Source organism: Typopeltis vanoorti, chromosome 3 (genome assembly GCF_054136105.1).
Source record: "Typopeltis vanoorti isolate ZY-2024b chromosome 3, IOZ_Tvanoo_1.0, whole genome shotgun sequence".
Classification (NCBI taxonomy): Eukaryota; Metazoa; Arthropoda; class Arachnida; order Uropygi; family Thelyphonidae; genus Typopeltis; species Typopeltis vanoorti.
The window spans coordinates 83,883,510-83,899,546 of record NC_143551.1 but is presented as its reverse complement, the minus strand read 5'-3'; the positions used below and the strand labels follow the sequence as shown (position 1 = coordinate 83,899,546).

The following is a 16,037-nucleotide window of genomic DNA, read 5'->3' as shown; positions in this document are numbered from 1 at the left end:
AACAAGACAGGACCGTGTTTTAATAGCACTGAGAGTGACTGCTGTCATCACTCCACTGAAGAATGGTATACTGATCAATGTTGACAACACAGGCTGAAGAAGATCTCAAAGCCTGGTGATGCACTGAAAGTTTGTCATAGGAGGAAGAGGAATGAAGTGTGCCATTATCATAAATATGGATAGGGTTTGAGGTAAGATCATTTATATATGAGGAAGAGGGTAAGTGATATAAATGTCTTGAAGAACACCTGAAATAGAAAGGGTGGGGCAATTTGCTGAGCAGCTTGTTATGACAGACCTTATCAAATGCTCTGAAAATGTCAAGTGCAACAGCACAGGTGTCTCCAAAGCTTTCTATGGTAGATATCCAGAGGTGAGTGATGAAAGTAAGTTCTGCTATAGATCTTGAGTGGCAGAAACCATACTAGTGGTCACTGATAAAGAAGTTGAATGCTAATAACCTCATTACTTTGGAAAACATTAAGGTTAAAGCAACAGGTCGATTACAGAAGCCTTCTATCCTGAGTGTTCAAAATTGTTTTCAGGACTTTCTGGTGATAGGCACAAGAGGCATGCAGCATACTCTTGCTGGAAGGATTGGAGGTGATTTAACTTGGCTGTCTATGCAACAACTCAATGAAAAAAATACCAGATGATCATCTTTTTCTTTAGGCGATGTTACAGTAATGCCATCTGGGAAAAGTGAGAACACAGATGGATTAAAACTACATTCAATAGCCTTTGCAAGGACCAGAAGACATAACTGCTTGTGATTGAAGAATCATATTTTCTGGATTTGGTTCTTTCAAACAGAGTAATTACTATGAAAGAGTGTTAAATGACACAATTAGTGACAGAATAGTTGAAGAAAATATTGAAGTGGAACTGCATAGAAGAAATTATAATAAGGTATGTGGTAATATGGTAATAATAATATTATTATTACGGGCAACTCCAGGGAGTCCTTAGACTCATCGAAGGAGGCCCGAAACATCATGTCCAAACAACTATACGACATTCTCACAGTATCTATCACACATTGCCTTGAACTCACTCACCGTCATAGCACCCACAACAAACCCTGGCAGATTATTCCACTCGTTTACTACTCTAAAAGTAAAGAACCCAGCTCTAACACCCTTGCTAACCACACTCTTTACCAGCTTCCATAGGTTCTCCCACCACCAGTCCTGATTTCAAAAATATCCTCTGAATTAATCCTATAGAAACCCTTTAGCAAGTTGTATGTCTCAATTATATTTCCCCTTTTACGCCTATCAACTAATTTCTGAAACCCACAAATCTTCAACCTGTTCTCATAAGGTTCATTCCATACACCTGCTATCATCTTGGTCACTCGCCTCTGGATCCTCTCCACCTCCTCCCCATCAAGAAGAAACTTAGGTGACCAAATCTGGGCACAGTAGTCGAGATGAGGTCTTAGCAAGTTATCGTACCTCGGTACAGAGGTACGATAACTTGCTTGTCTCTGCTTGCCAAAGTATTTTTCAACAACCAAGTGAGTTGATGAGCTGATTTAGCAACTTTTGCAATGTGCCCCCTAAACTTCATCTCCCTAACCACCAACACTCCCAAGCCCCTGGCCTCATCACTCTCCTGGAGTACAGTTCCACCAATGTGGTACACTTCTGCTAATCTTTTCACCCCAAAATGCATAACCTTACATTTTGTCACATTAAATTGACATCCATTCACCTTAGCCGAGAACTCCAATCTATCCAAGTCGTCCTGCAAGACATCTTCTGCATTCACTATTGCCCTACACAACTTTGCATCATCAGCGAACAAATGAACCGTTCCTCTTAGATCCTTTACTATATCGTTGATGAACAAATTAAACAGCAGTGGCCCAAGAACAGAACCCTGCAGCACACCACTAGTCACAGGCCGTCTTTTGGACTCTACTCCTGAATAAACTACTCTGTGATATCTCTCCATCAACCACTCACCTATCCATTTCACCAACCCTATATCCATTCCTATATGTTGTAGTTTACGGTTTAGAATTCCATGTGGTCTCCTGACAAATGCCTTAGCCAGGTCCAGCAGTATCACTGTAAACATATTACTCTTATCCAGTTCAGCCATCACTGTGTTATAAAACGTGTTACTGAGGCATGATCTACCCTTCACAAAGCCATGCTGTCCCCCATACAGTATCTCATTTTCATTAATCCATTCCTGTATTCTTCCCTTGACTACTTTCTCCAAGACCTTGACAACGACTCCTGATATGCTGATCGGTCGGTATTTTGCAACAGTAGTCTTGGATCCTCCTTTATGCAGTGGATATATTTCCCCCTCTTTCCACACCTTCGGGACTAAACCAGACCCGAGACTCAGATTAAACAACATGGTCAAAGGCACTGATAATTGTTTAGTCGCTTCAGGTATACCAGACTCGTGCAGGTATACCATCCAATCCCACAGATGTATTCACATTATGGTTCTATAATAGACTATTCACCTCCACTTCATTCATCACAATTCCTGTATAAATTAATGGTTCCTTCATTTTTTCAATGTCACCACCTGGATGATATACTCTTGCAAAGTGCTCGCTCAGCAACTCCACTATATCGACTAATTCAGTGACTTCCTTACCATCGTCATTCCTTAAAATCATTTTGCCGTGTACAGTTTTTTTCTTGCTTGCAGCATATTGAAAGAACTATTTGGGATTCTCTTTTGCTTGCAAAGCTAGTTTCCTTTCATAATCCACTTTTGGTTTTTTTTTACCACACTCGTTACCCTTCTGGCCTGCACTTTATACCATTCATGTGCCTGCAGGTCACCTCTTTCTTTAAATTCCCTCCACAGTTTTCTTTTTTTGCAGCTCAAGTTTAATGGTGTTATTCATCCATTTAACTCCTACTTGTTGTACTATTCGGACCCTAGATATACAATCAGCCATAACCTCCTGTATATGCTCCTTGATTACTTTCCATGCTCTATCGACTTCCAGCCCTTGCAGTGACATGGCATGATCCAAGCAATCTCTTAAGTTTGTCATACTTGCCAGCACGGTAATTCCACATATACCTCGCTTAATCGAAAATTCCACACCTTTAGCCACCTCCCAGGTCAAGACCTTATGATCATTCTCACCAATAGGTGGCAACATGGTCATATTCATTACAGTCAAATTCTCAGATGCTATTACCAAGTCAAGCACTCTCACACCCCAAGTATTTTCAATTACATGCTGTCTCAGATAGTTCTCCCTTAATAATTGAATAAAATCCATTTCCTTCCTCACATGTGTCCCCTCCTCCTTCATTAATGTTACCATAGTTGAAATCTCCCATAATAATTACCCTTCTTCCACTCATTTCATCAATTTGTTTATGCATCTATTCCATCGCCTGGTCTATAGCAGCACCCAGCTGTATATTTTGTTCTGCCAGTCTCAATCTCACACCAAATAGTCTCAAATGAGCTCTTTGCACTATCCTGCGATACAACTTCAATTCTCCTTGGCTGCAGTTCATCAGCTATCATCAATAACACCCCCCCCCCATTTAATGCTCTTCCACATAATAATATGTGGAAGAGCAGTTTCAGAGAATTAAAACTGTATTACGATAATATGGGATCTGATTCTGGAGGAATCAGAACCCTCATGTAATGGGTATTATGTGGTCATAAGGAGGTATATCAAAATAACTATTTCTTGATTCAGACAATGTAGAACTATACAGTATTACTATGAGGAATACAGAAGTCATTGCTAGGAACCTCACAACAGATCATAAACTTTAAATTATTATTATTATAATATTACTACATTACAAGAGACTTCCAGGGAATCAGAGACTCATCAAGGGAGGTCAGTTATAACTCTCATCACCTGTCATGCCGCCTTCTCTTGGATTCATTCACTCATCTCCACCATTCCAATCACACCACCCTATGAAAGAAAAATCAAGCTCTCATTCCTTTCTTGACTGCATTCATCCTCAACTTCCAATACCCTCTTATCCCCCCACCCACACTGTCCATAAAATGAAAAATTCCATCTGCAGGTATCCTGTATGACACTTTCATAATCCTTCCTTTTAGTGTTGCATGGTGATCAGCATTCATTTTAGAAATTCTGGACTTTACAACCGTGTTATAAATAACTATTTTAATTTCCCAATGTTTCGACCTTCATATTAGGGTCATTGTCTGGAGTATATACAAATATACAAGGACAAGCTACAATGATTTGATCAACAGTTATTCTACTGGCATAAACTCTAGTGAAAAAACTTTTTTTTTTTTTCAATAGAGATCATGCCAGTAGAATAACCGGTGATCTAATCATTGTTTCTTTAGGCTTACTGTGTGAAATGTAACTCAGCTTGTCTCCTTGTATATTTGTATATATTCAGAAGCTGACCTTAATATGAAGGTCGAAACGTCAGGAAATTAAAATAGTTATTTATAACACATTTTAGAAATTTTGGACTTTACAAAATTTCTAAAATGGACCCTTTCAGAAGTTTGTAGATCTCTATCATATAACCGCTCTTTCTCCTTTTTAAGTTAAGGGATATTACATCCCATATTGTTTCTTAGCCGAATAAGAAACTCAAAGAGTTTTATGCCGAATATAGTAGAAACTATATAAAGTTTGGCGATTCCAAGCATAAGCAAATACCTGGATACTGCAGCAACTGACCCTTAAGGTAGTGCAAGCTGAGGCAACTCATGTCAAAGGTGGAGCAAGCTCTGATAACTATTCTTGATATTTACCCATAATGTGAACTTAGCTCCTAGGAGCTGTATTACTGTTCTACATTATGAGAGAAGGTCACTACCCAGACCGGTTTCAACCTTTATTGAGGTCTCATCAATGAGTAGGTAGAATGGGAGTTCACGTCTTTCATCATCGGACTTTGGAGTATAAAGATTGCCGAGTGTCAGCAGGTCATTAATAGGGTAGCTGGTAGTAATAGGGGAAGTTAAAGAAAGGTAGAGTAGGATAGTAGGAGGTAAAAAGAGGCCTCAGTCAACCTGTTTAGCTGTGTAACCCAGAGGTTGTGGCTAAAAGGTCTGTAAAACATAATCTCCTTACACCTGTTCTAAAAAAAAAAAAAAAAAACTTAAAATTTACACTTCACTTTATACGAAAAAGATAACTTTAGATTACATTAATCCAGGTGTCTGGAGACATCATCTCATAACCCCTAAAAAAAGAAAAATGTTTGTTAAAATTTGGAACTTAGATTAGATAGCGGGATCCATATTGAGGTGGACTTTATCAACCAGAGAACCGAGAGTTGGGGGAAGAACCCGGCCCGAGTGATGCAGCCCACAAGGAGATGCACCACCTCGATGTAAGCCTTCGCAGCCCAGGTTCTCAGGTCTACCCCTCCTTAGTGAGCTAGAGAACCAATAAGTTGTACAATAGAATTAAGTATTTAGTTGGTCCTGAAAGGAGGACAAGTTTTTAGTTTGCCCTTAACTCTCTTTTTGTTGTATTTTTCTGTAAGATTTGAGAAGCTACTGTTTTTTCCCGGCCATTTATTATTTGGTGAAGAGCTTTATACAGCCTCCTTTCCGTTTCTTTGTTTAGTTCAGGGATTCCTTTTAGCTGTACTGGGTTTAGTTCACTTAATCTTTCTATATAGAGGTCTCCCCCATTTGAAGCTTATGGTCTCAGGACCTGTGAGGAGGAGTATAGGTGCTCCTATTTTGTCTATTGCCCTTTGGAGGATTACCTCAGAGTCTTCTGGGATTAAACGCATTAGAACTCTTTGGGCGTCCACGGTGGGAATGGATTCTTCCTCCGATTTCTCGGCTGAGGTAATATTGCCTTTTCTTGATTCCTCAGTCTCTTCTTGGTTTTCTATTCTGATCTCCCTTTCTTCCTCTTCCTCAGAGTCAGATACTTCTTCTGGGCATCTGTTATGTGGTTTTATTCTCTTCGTTTCTCCTTCTTCAGGGCTGATTGGTCTTTTTTCTGTGTTGTTGCTGGCTTCCATTTCTTCTACTTCTGTGGACTCTTCCGTCTCAATGCGAGTTTTCCTTGCTTTACGCTTTTTTTCCCCTTTATTTTCCATTCTGAGTTTTTTGTGGTGGCGGCTTGATTTCCTGTTGTTACTGTCACGATGGCTGGGGGTTGAATGAGTGGAGAGTCTACCGGCTCTGTTGTTTTAGGCTCCTCTGCTGTTTTGCCTATAACTAGAATGTCGTCCTTTTTTTCGGGTTCAGGTTTATTTACTGGAGTGGTTGCTGGGGTTGGTGATATAGCACCTCCTATTCGTTCTGCTTGTGTCCTGTTGGGACAAATGTCTACCTTGTGGGTTGTATTTCCACATTTCAGGCAAGGTGCCTCACACTGGGCTAGGGCATGTCCTGCCGCCATGCAGTTCCTGCATTTGTTCTTGGGGCAGTCTGCACCTAGGTGTTCGAGTGATCCGCACCGAAAACATTGCTTTCTTACACCAGGGTAGTTGACTACTACCCTGGCAGAGTCTAGAAATACAAAGTTGGGGACCTTGGCCTTCATCTCCATAAGGAAGGTCACCTCGCCAGTCTTCCAGTCGGGGTAGTCAGCATCGTTGGTGATTTTGACGTCCCATACGTCTCCCCATTTTGAGAAAACCTCTTTTATTATCTCACTCCCTTCCTCGAGATATTCTACAGGGAACCTTTCTATTCGTAGTGTCTTCAGTAGACTTCCTACTACGAAGGGATAGATCATTTTCCCTTCACATTCTACACCTGCCATTAACTTATTCCTGGTTTCTATATCTTTCACAACTACCTGGTATCTACCTGCTCCATAAGGGGTAAAACCAAGTATCTTTTGTGCCCCTACTATGTCGACGAGAGCTCTCGCTAAAGTCCTCTTCGGTACGTTGAAGCCTACCTCTATACCGGGGTCTTCACTCGCGGGAGAAATGAAGTCATTTGGAAGAGAGAAAAATATCTCACTATGAATCAAGTCCTTAATGACATGTTATTAACATCGTCATAAAAAGTTGGTTGTAACTTACTTAATTTTCCAAAGCAACACACACACTTGTAAAGGCTGGCTGAAGCTCACTGACAAGAGCTACTTTGACTGCGTATGGCCTGTGTTTAAGACGACGTGAAAGGAGTGGAAATGGCTATGCGCACGCATGAAATCACAGTGTTGCAGTGAGGACCTGAAAGCTCCCACAACCGAGCATGCCAAGGTAGCTTTGACTAGGCGAGCAAGCATCGGCCTTCGATACACAACGCAAAGCTCAATTATTGCTGCGCAAGCTTAAGACGTCTTCTGTCTGCAAAACTAAAATCCTATATGGAATTCTTATAAATGTATGCATTTATTAACAAATAAATATTACTTCTTTTTCAAGTAATGAGCTTACGCAGCAAGCACAGCAAGCATGCTGACTGATATCGTTAATACTTACTCTACTTTGCATCCTCTCCAATGAATCTGCACCACCTCAGAAACCAGACATGCACAATTGTTCAGATGAGGTTGTATTACTTATAAAAAAAAAAGGGGGGGGGGGATGACTTCATTATCCTGACAACTAAATGTTGGTTCTGGCATTGCAGTTATCCTCTTGGCTGCATTCACAATCTTTGCTATATGGCCCCTGAACTTCAACTTCCTATATACTAAAACTTCAATATCCCTAGTTTCGATGAATTTCTTCTAGTATAATCTACTATACATATGCTATTGGGTATCTCATCACACCGAAGGGTATAACTTTGCATTTTATTATTATTATTCAGGCCTCCATGGAGTCAAGAGACTCATCATGGGAAGTCCCTCTTAGGAAAACACAAAGTCTATCATACCACTCCTTGAACTCATTGACTGTTCTTGCTCTCACCACTCTATCAGGCAATGAATTCCATGGTTCAAACCCCCTCCATACAAAGAAACCACTCCTCACCCTCTTGCTCACAGCTTCCTTTCATAACTTCCAGGGGATGGCCTCTTGTCATCGCTCCTTGCCGCTGTTCCACCAAGTGAAAGAACTTCCCAGTGTCAACCCTGCAACTGTCTCATGACAGTTTAAAAGTCTCGATCATATCACTTCTCCTTCTTCTATCCACCAAACTCTGCAGTCCACATTCCCTCAGCCGATCGTCATAACTAACAATGTACAGTCCTGAAACCATCTTTGTTATCTGCCTCTGTAGCCTTTCCTCAGTTAATTTACCCCCCCTCCCCTTCACATCCTGGGGACCAAATTTGAGAACAATAGTCTAAATGTGGTCTGATCAGGGTCTTATTTAATGGAACGATAACTCATCTCTGCAGGTCAGCGTCCTTCTCAGTATTGCAGCAATCCTCTGGGTTACCTTCACAGTATGTTCCCTGAATTTCAGGTTTCTATCAATCATCACCCCCAGATCTCTTGTCTCCCGTACTTCCTCCAGTACAGCTCCTCCAATCAAGTATGCAGCCTCCCATCGATGCATCCCAAACTTCAAAACTTTACATTTTGCTGCATTAAACAATCACCTATTAAGTTGCCCATCTGTCTAGTTTATTCAAATCTTCTTGCAGAGCTACCACATCTGCATTATTATTAATAACCCTTCCCAGCTTCACATCATCTATAAACAACTGAATATCCCCCTATAATCCATTGACAATGTCATTGATATAAAGATTAAACAATGTTGGTCCCAGTACTGAGCCCTGTGGAACCACACTTGTAACCTACTTGCCTGATACCAATCAGACAGTCAATCCTGAATCCAGATGACTAACCCAACATCTAAACCCATGTGCTGCAACTTAAAGATCAGCTTATCATGTGGCACTTTGTCAAATGCCTTTGCAATAACAGAATTATATTAAAATGTAGATATTAGAAAGGAACTTGACATTATTAGCATTCAAGAATGTGTCAACAGAGTTAATCTATGGTGGTATAGCCACTTAAATAGAATGGGTGAGGAAAGGTTAGCAAAACAGGTGTTTGGGGCCATGATGGCAAAAAAGAGACCCAGAGGAAGATCAAGGGGGGATTGATTCAGTCAGAAGAGCCTAAGAAGCATGAAATGTTAGATATGACAATATTGGAGTGATCACAAGTAATAGACAAATTTTGAGGAAAATTGTGAATAGGAGATTAATAATGTAATCTTAATCATGTAGTGCTGTCACAGTATCCTGAATACACCTTGAGGGTATATATATATGTAAAATTTGATGCAGCGTAAATTTTCAAGATGCCGGGAGATTGCATTCCAAACCCCGCCAACTGATCTGACTGATGTGCCAGTGCTCCGAGAGCCTCTATGGAAAGAAAATCCAAAAACCCAAAATGGAAAAGAATCTGAAGACTGAAACAAACTGAGAAGAAGTATGCTAAAGAGAGGAAGAACTAATGTGAGTTAATTGTTATATGTTGAATTTGTATGTGATGTAAGAGGACTATTTTAGATGGACAATTAAGTTTATAGTGAAAAAAAATATATATATATATGTCTGAGAGTAATTTGATGCAAGTTTAAGGTTGGAATTATTATGTGTGTGTAGAACAGAGCATAGCTATTTCCTAAGGAGTGATTGGGCAAAAGGTTTAATTGTTAATTGTAAGGAATCTTAAAGTTTTATGTTGCTTAATTGTAGAATTGCCTTAGAAATGTTTTATGATAATTAGATTAAACAAGGAATTATATATTCAGTTGCAGTGATTCTTCTAAGTTTATTTGCATATTTGAGGGAAATTGCCATAAGAGTTTGTCATATTTAGCTTAATTTAAGCTAAGGTCAGAAAGAGCAATTCATCTATTTTTTATGTATTGTATATTGAAAGGAAATTTGTGTTTAATAAACATGCTTGTTAATTATATCCAAGGAGTGCTGCCTGATCTTAATATGCAATGCACTGTTTCCAAATAAACATGATCCTGTGAGCGGGGGGGGGGGATTAAATGATAGATAAGATAAGGAGTGCATAGAAAGCCACAACTATAATTTAATTAAGAGAGGATTTGGATTAACTAAAGACCTACTGGAAGTACTACTAATTCTTATACCACATCGGGACCATTGGTGGCGCAGTCTTTAAACAAAAATAAATTTCTAGTGCTCTCACGTATAAGAATATAGTCACGGAAAGTAGAGTAAGAGATAACAGGAAGAATAAGAAATTAATACAGTATAAGGAGGGGAAATAGATAAGTAGAAAAGGATAGCTAAAGAATTATCTTATATAGAGTGCAGCAGGAAAATATAATATAATAGCAGACAGAAAGTATTACTACAAAGCAGTAACAAGAAGAAATGTTTACGAAAGGCACAATAACTATAATATTACAATATAGAGCACAATAGCATCACATTTACAATGGTACAGCGTTGACAGGATTAAATCCATAATAATAGTAAACATTACAATATATAGTAAAATAGCCTACATTTTACATATATATATATATCAGGAAATTTATGATGAAAGTTTAGAGTCAAGATTAGTTTATAGTAAAAGAAAGACAAATATCAAATATCTACTATTTGGTATTTGTCTTCATTGTAATATGTTAAATAAAATGTTTGTTTACCTTATCAAATGTTTTTTCATAAAGCAATCTGAGTGTTTCTAGACTGTACTGTCTTTTTTTTTTCTATTAATTTTAGGCAGAAAGTTGGATCTACATGAATAATGCCGTATTCTGAACCTAAGTTTTTTTTTTTGGGTGATTTTCCATTTTTTTTGTTGTTGTTGTTTCTTTTAAACTAATTTCTAATTCTTCTGTTGTTATATTTTATTATTTTTGTTATTAATTTGCCAATTTTATTTAATTTTGGTAATTATCAGTCTATAATTCTGAATAAACATTTAGAAATTCTGTTATTTTTAGTTAATTGTTTATATTTACTTTTTTGTCTAATGTCTGAAATGAGAAGCATAATGGTGGCATGAAAATTCCAAGAATCTGGATGGCACACATTCAGCCTACTTAATATTTCGTATACAGCATACCTCAGGACTCTAGGCAACCTTCAGCTAGTATTGGAAACCATCCCATATACCAACTGGTTGGAATGTATATGTATAATCATGGTGTTTATATGTATAATCTTTATATATGTTTACATGTATAATCATTTGTTTATATGTTCATATGTATAATATATATAATATGTATAAGGTTTACATGTATAATCATATATATATATATATATAGTTGTTACTCCCAATGTAATTTTACAACCAATAGATAATATTAATAATAGGACTCGAGCATTGATGTAGTAAGTTTTTTTTTTGCCAGAGGTCAGGCCAATAATTGTTGTAACGGTTGGTCAATAACTTTAACAAACCATGTAGATTGTAGTGCAGCTTGTTTCTCTCTGTATATAGTATATATGCTCCAGAAGATGACCTTGATATAAAGGTCGAAACGTCAAATGTGGATTTTAGTTTATAAAGTTTTACTCAAATACGGTAGTTGTCTCCATAATTTTCCAAAATGTATTCGGATCACCGTGTAAGCCTAAAAGAAAGGAAAAAAAAAAATTTTATATGCATTGGTTCTTGGTTCTTCGTTTATACATGTTTTTCTAACTTCTTTCTTAGCTATGACTCATTTCTTTTGTGTTCCATTTCATCTTTTACTGTTTAACTATGTGTAATATGTTTTTTTCTTTTTACTGATTATTTCTTTAATTTCATCATCTCTTATTTTTAATTTCTTTATAAGAAATTGTTTAGTATTTCCTAGACTTTCATTTGCTGCTATTTCGTACTATTTTTATATTATGCCATTCTGCTTTGACTTCTTTGCTGTTCTACTTTTATCGAAACGTTGGTTAATTCTTTGCTCATATAGCCAATGTGTATTTGTATTATTTAATTATCTGGTTTTATAATGGGATTGTTCTTTCTTTTTGCTTCCTCCACATAGCCACTCAGATGGTAATCACAGTTTAATCTTAGTAAGGATGTGATCAATGCCTATTTCATAGCCTCCATGTACTGACATCTAAAGAAAATTTCGATTTTCTCATTTAAAACAAAGTAACTGATTTCCATCCCTATGCAGACCCAATAAATTTACAAAGAGGAATTCATTACTTTAAGATTATTATATATCATGAAATCTATTAATTTTTTACTAGTTTTGTTTAGTTTCTCAATAGATTCCAATATATGTAGAAAATTTTTCACTTGGTTGTAAAGTAAATTGAGTGGAAAGGAAATAAATGCTGCTGACAAAGAAATACATAATAGCATCAATGTGTGAATGTATTCCGAAGGCCAAAAGACTGAATAAAGCAGGTGTAAAATGGATGAATAAGGGGCTTAAGCATGAAATCTGAAAGAAGAAGGTACTTTTGAGACAGTACAGGATGAATAATGGTAATAATCAGTTACATGAAGAGTATAAAAATCAATCCAGAAGAGTGACTCAGTAAGGAAAACAAAAGTGCAGTATGAGCAGAAATTGGCAAATCAGATGAAGAAAGTTGTATATAGGGGTGTATTATCCCAACAAAAGAAGGTCACTAGTGGCATACCACAGGGATCAGTTTTGGGACCATTGTGGTTCAATTTGTATGTTAATGATATTGGGATGGATTTAACTAATGATATGCAGCTGTTTGCAGAAGATGCAAAACTGAGAATAGCAATGCAGTCAAGCAGATGTTATGGCCTTCATTCAAGGGCTTGAATAGATTGCATGAATGGGCAGGTAAATGGAACTGTAAGTTTAATGTTGCAAAGTGTAAAGTTTTGGGATTTGGTAAGCAACGATGGGATGTGAAGTATATACTTGGTGGGGAAAACTTTAAAGGAAGTAGAGGAGATGAGAGATCTGGGAGTGGTGGTGGTGGACAAGGGCCTGAAATTCAGGGGCCACATTGTACAAGTTGCAAAGATGATTGCAATGATGCAATCATCTTTGCAATCAGATAATTGCAATGATGCAGAGGACCCTGACATGCAGAAATGAATCTTTGATGAGTCTTTGGACTTCCTGGAGGTGTCACATAATAATAGTAAAAATTCAGGGATTCAAGGACTCATGGAGGGAGGCTATAAATCATCCAAACCAGCTGTCATACCTTCCCTTAAATTCATTCACACTAGATGAACTCACACACGTATATATCTATGTATTCGGGTCAACCTATCCACTCACTATAAAATTTTAAAGCTGAATAACTAAATATTTCGCCATATCTCTTGCAATGAAAAAAATCGTTGCAAAACGAAGCGAATTATCTCTTAAATTCTTATTTATCTAAGTTATTAAAATTGAATATAATAACATTCACGATAGGTTTAAAAAAAAAAAAAAAGCCTCATCTAGTACGCACTTTTCTCCAAAAATATTACTCATCTGTATTTCTAAGATAGAACTCTTCTATCTATAGCAATTACGCGAAGAATAACCCAAGTCTTTTACTCCATTGAGGACATTGGATAACAATAATAAATCCACTTTCACATTTTCAACGCTAGGGAACTAAAGATAAAATAGCACGTTGAGATATTTATTTTAAAAATTACAAACTTGAAATTTCTTAGCATTAGCATAAATAATGACCATAAAGATAGTTAATGAGATAATGTGAACGCCAGAAGTATTCGAAATAAATGTGCGAAGTTCTGGACATTGGGGAATGCAAATTGGCCCAAAGTTATACTCATTAGCGAGATTTATTTGACCGAGAATGATATGGACATAGGAACAGGACCATACTTACTTTTCCCAGGCGGCATGAAGTGCTAGAGTGCTCTGGGGCTCCTCTCTCATTGTTTGGAGCCCTTCAACTAGCCCTAATTTTTCGGGCTCCAGCTAGAACCTCGTACGGCCTTGCATTGGAATATAATGCATACAGATAGGACATAATAAATAATACTGTGCGTGTGTGTGGGGGGGGGGGGTTGCTAATAATAGCAGAGCAGTTAAAGCCAACAAGGGTAGAAGTACATCAGGGGGACAGGGATTCAGAGGATAGTTCATTTAAGACTGGTCTGAGATAGAGGCCAAGAAAAGTAAATATGTAATTGGTATAAGAGCAAATATAGATGACATGTACTCTCAAATTAGCATGATGAGAACAAGTCGAGTAGTTCTTATGGTGGCGATTACAAATATGGGGACATATATTGGTAGGAGAAATGATCATAGGTAAGGAGGAAAATTGACAAAATGATAAAACCACTCTACACACGTATTCTGTGTGTAGAGTAGTTTTATCACTCTTGAAGGATAAATAACTTTTTCGTATTTTAGTTTATAATATTACGTTAACTTATTGTATTTTTTGTTTTAAATGGGTGTGTGGTTGATGAAGCTATTTAGTTCATAAGTAAACCTTGCATATATATATATATATACAGGGTGTTCGGGATAAATTTGACAGTTTCGTAAGGAAAAAGAAAATCTTCTTTGTATCTATTAAATTTAATGAATTGACAAAAAAACATTACAGGCAGAGTTAATTACAATACTATCAACAAGATTTACTCAAAATAACCACCATTAGCATCGATCACAGCTTCAATTCTGCTTCGGAACCTCGAACAAGCTGATGCTACAGTCTCCCTGGGAAGGGCCGCAAAAACTGTTTTAATTTTATCCATTAACTGGGCTTTTGTATTACTGGAAGTGCGATTGGTGTCTTTTTCAACTGCGCCCCATACAAAATAATCCATGGGGTTAAGGTCTGGGGAGTTTGGAGGCCAAACATTTGGACTGGTGAAGTCGTAGAAATTTTCAGACAACCATTTTTGACTTTTCCCAGAGGTGTGGCAAGGGGCCGAATCCTGCTGCCATACATACGGCCTACCATTGGCTACCCTTGTTATCCAGGGCTTGACTACAGTTAGCAACTCCACGAACAAAGCCCGAATTCCAATGCCAGGGTTCTTCAACACCTGTTCCTGCAGATTTGCGAGGAATTCTGCTGTACGAACGCAATCAGATCGTCTGCTAGGGATCTTTCTTCTTGCTACATCCTCGTAGTCACCATTGCAAGTCTCTAGTTCATGCCTGATTGTTTTTACTGTATTCAGGGAGCATTGGGCAGCAGTCGTAATATCCTTATTTTGATGGCGGGCACGAATCATCATGATACAAGTTATTCTCTTCCATGATTCAGGTGGGTTCCAGCTATCCATCCTTTCTGACATCTTGTATATGAATGAAGAAGGGTCCAAACTTTTAAATGAAGAGAAGTGTGTGTTAATACATGTAACTTACGGAAAAATATAATTAATTATAAATATGTCAAATTTATCCCGAACACCCTGTATATATATATATAGATAGATAGATAGATAGATATTTTTTTTTATTGTAACCATAACAATCTTATATACAGGATTAACCGGTTTTTGGTTCTCTGCAGTCAGACAGAGAGGTTACATGCTCATACTCTTGTTGAGGTATGTTACATCGAAGTCTCTTATAAGGCTAATTACATTTTTTTTTAAATAAATTAAAGCCATTAAGAGTTATTTTAACATGATAACATAAGATCTTATTTTAACATAAGAACATAAATGTGGAAGAACATAGAAGTTACTATTGCACAATATTATCTATTAACATGAGAGTGCCAGCTGATAAACTTTCGCACTGTTAAGCACAACAATCCTTTCTTCCCCCTTTCTTTTTTTTTTGGGGGGGGGGGGGGGGTAAAGGTGTCACTTCTATGCTGGAAAGTGGATTATAATGCAGTCGCCCTGCTCAGCCAGGAGTTGATTCCGTGGATTCCATTCTTAGTGGAAAAGATCTAAGGTGTTGTTTTGCCTATGGTGGTGATGTTCTTGTAGGATCCGACATCTCACCTTTTGTTGGAAGGCTGCAGTGAGTTGGTCAGTTGCCTCTCTCTGTGAAGTTGCTGTGCTGTCTGGTCTTGTATGTCTGAGGTAGAAGTTGTATATTACCGCTTTTGCGGTGATGAAAAGGTAATTGAAGAATGAATGGTTATTTGGCTCCACGTGGACGAGATTGAAATATTCCTCTTCTGTATGAAGATTACCACAGGTAAGAGCTGCCGTTTCCCGAGTCAAACTGATTAATTTAGTGTTGACTGG

The 16,037-nt window shown here is 37.7% G+C and overlaps 1 protein-coding gene across 2 annotated transcripts in view; it reads right to left on the bottom strand.

Annotated features, from left to right (window-relative positions):
* LOC150108339 (zinc finger protein 277-like) overlaps positions 1 to 13,550 on the bottom strand; it is a 195,674-nt gene extending 182,124 nt beyond the window's left edge. Inside the window, exon 1 of one of the 2 annotated variants that reach the window (XM_090415747.1) lies at positions 13,307 to 13,550. In XM_090415747.1, the coding sequence (XP_090271873.1) occupies position 13,307 (1 nt within the window). In that variant the 5' untranslated portion in view covers positions 13,308 to 13,550. The remainder of the gene's footprint in view (positions 1 to 13,306) is intronic. The other variant, XM_090415746.1, reaches the window with a different exon arrangement.
* Between the last annotated feature and the right edge of the window lie 2,487 nt (positions 13,551 to 16,037).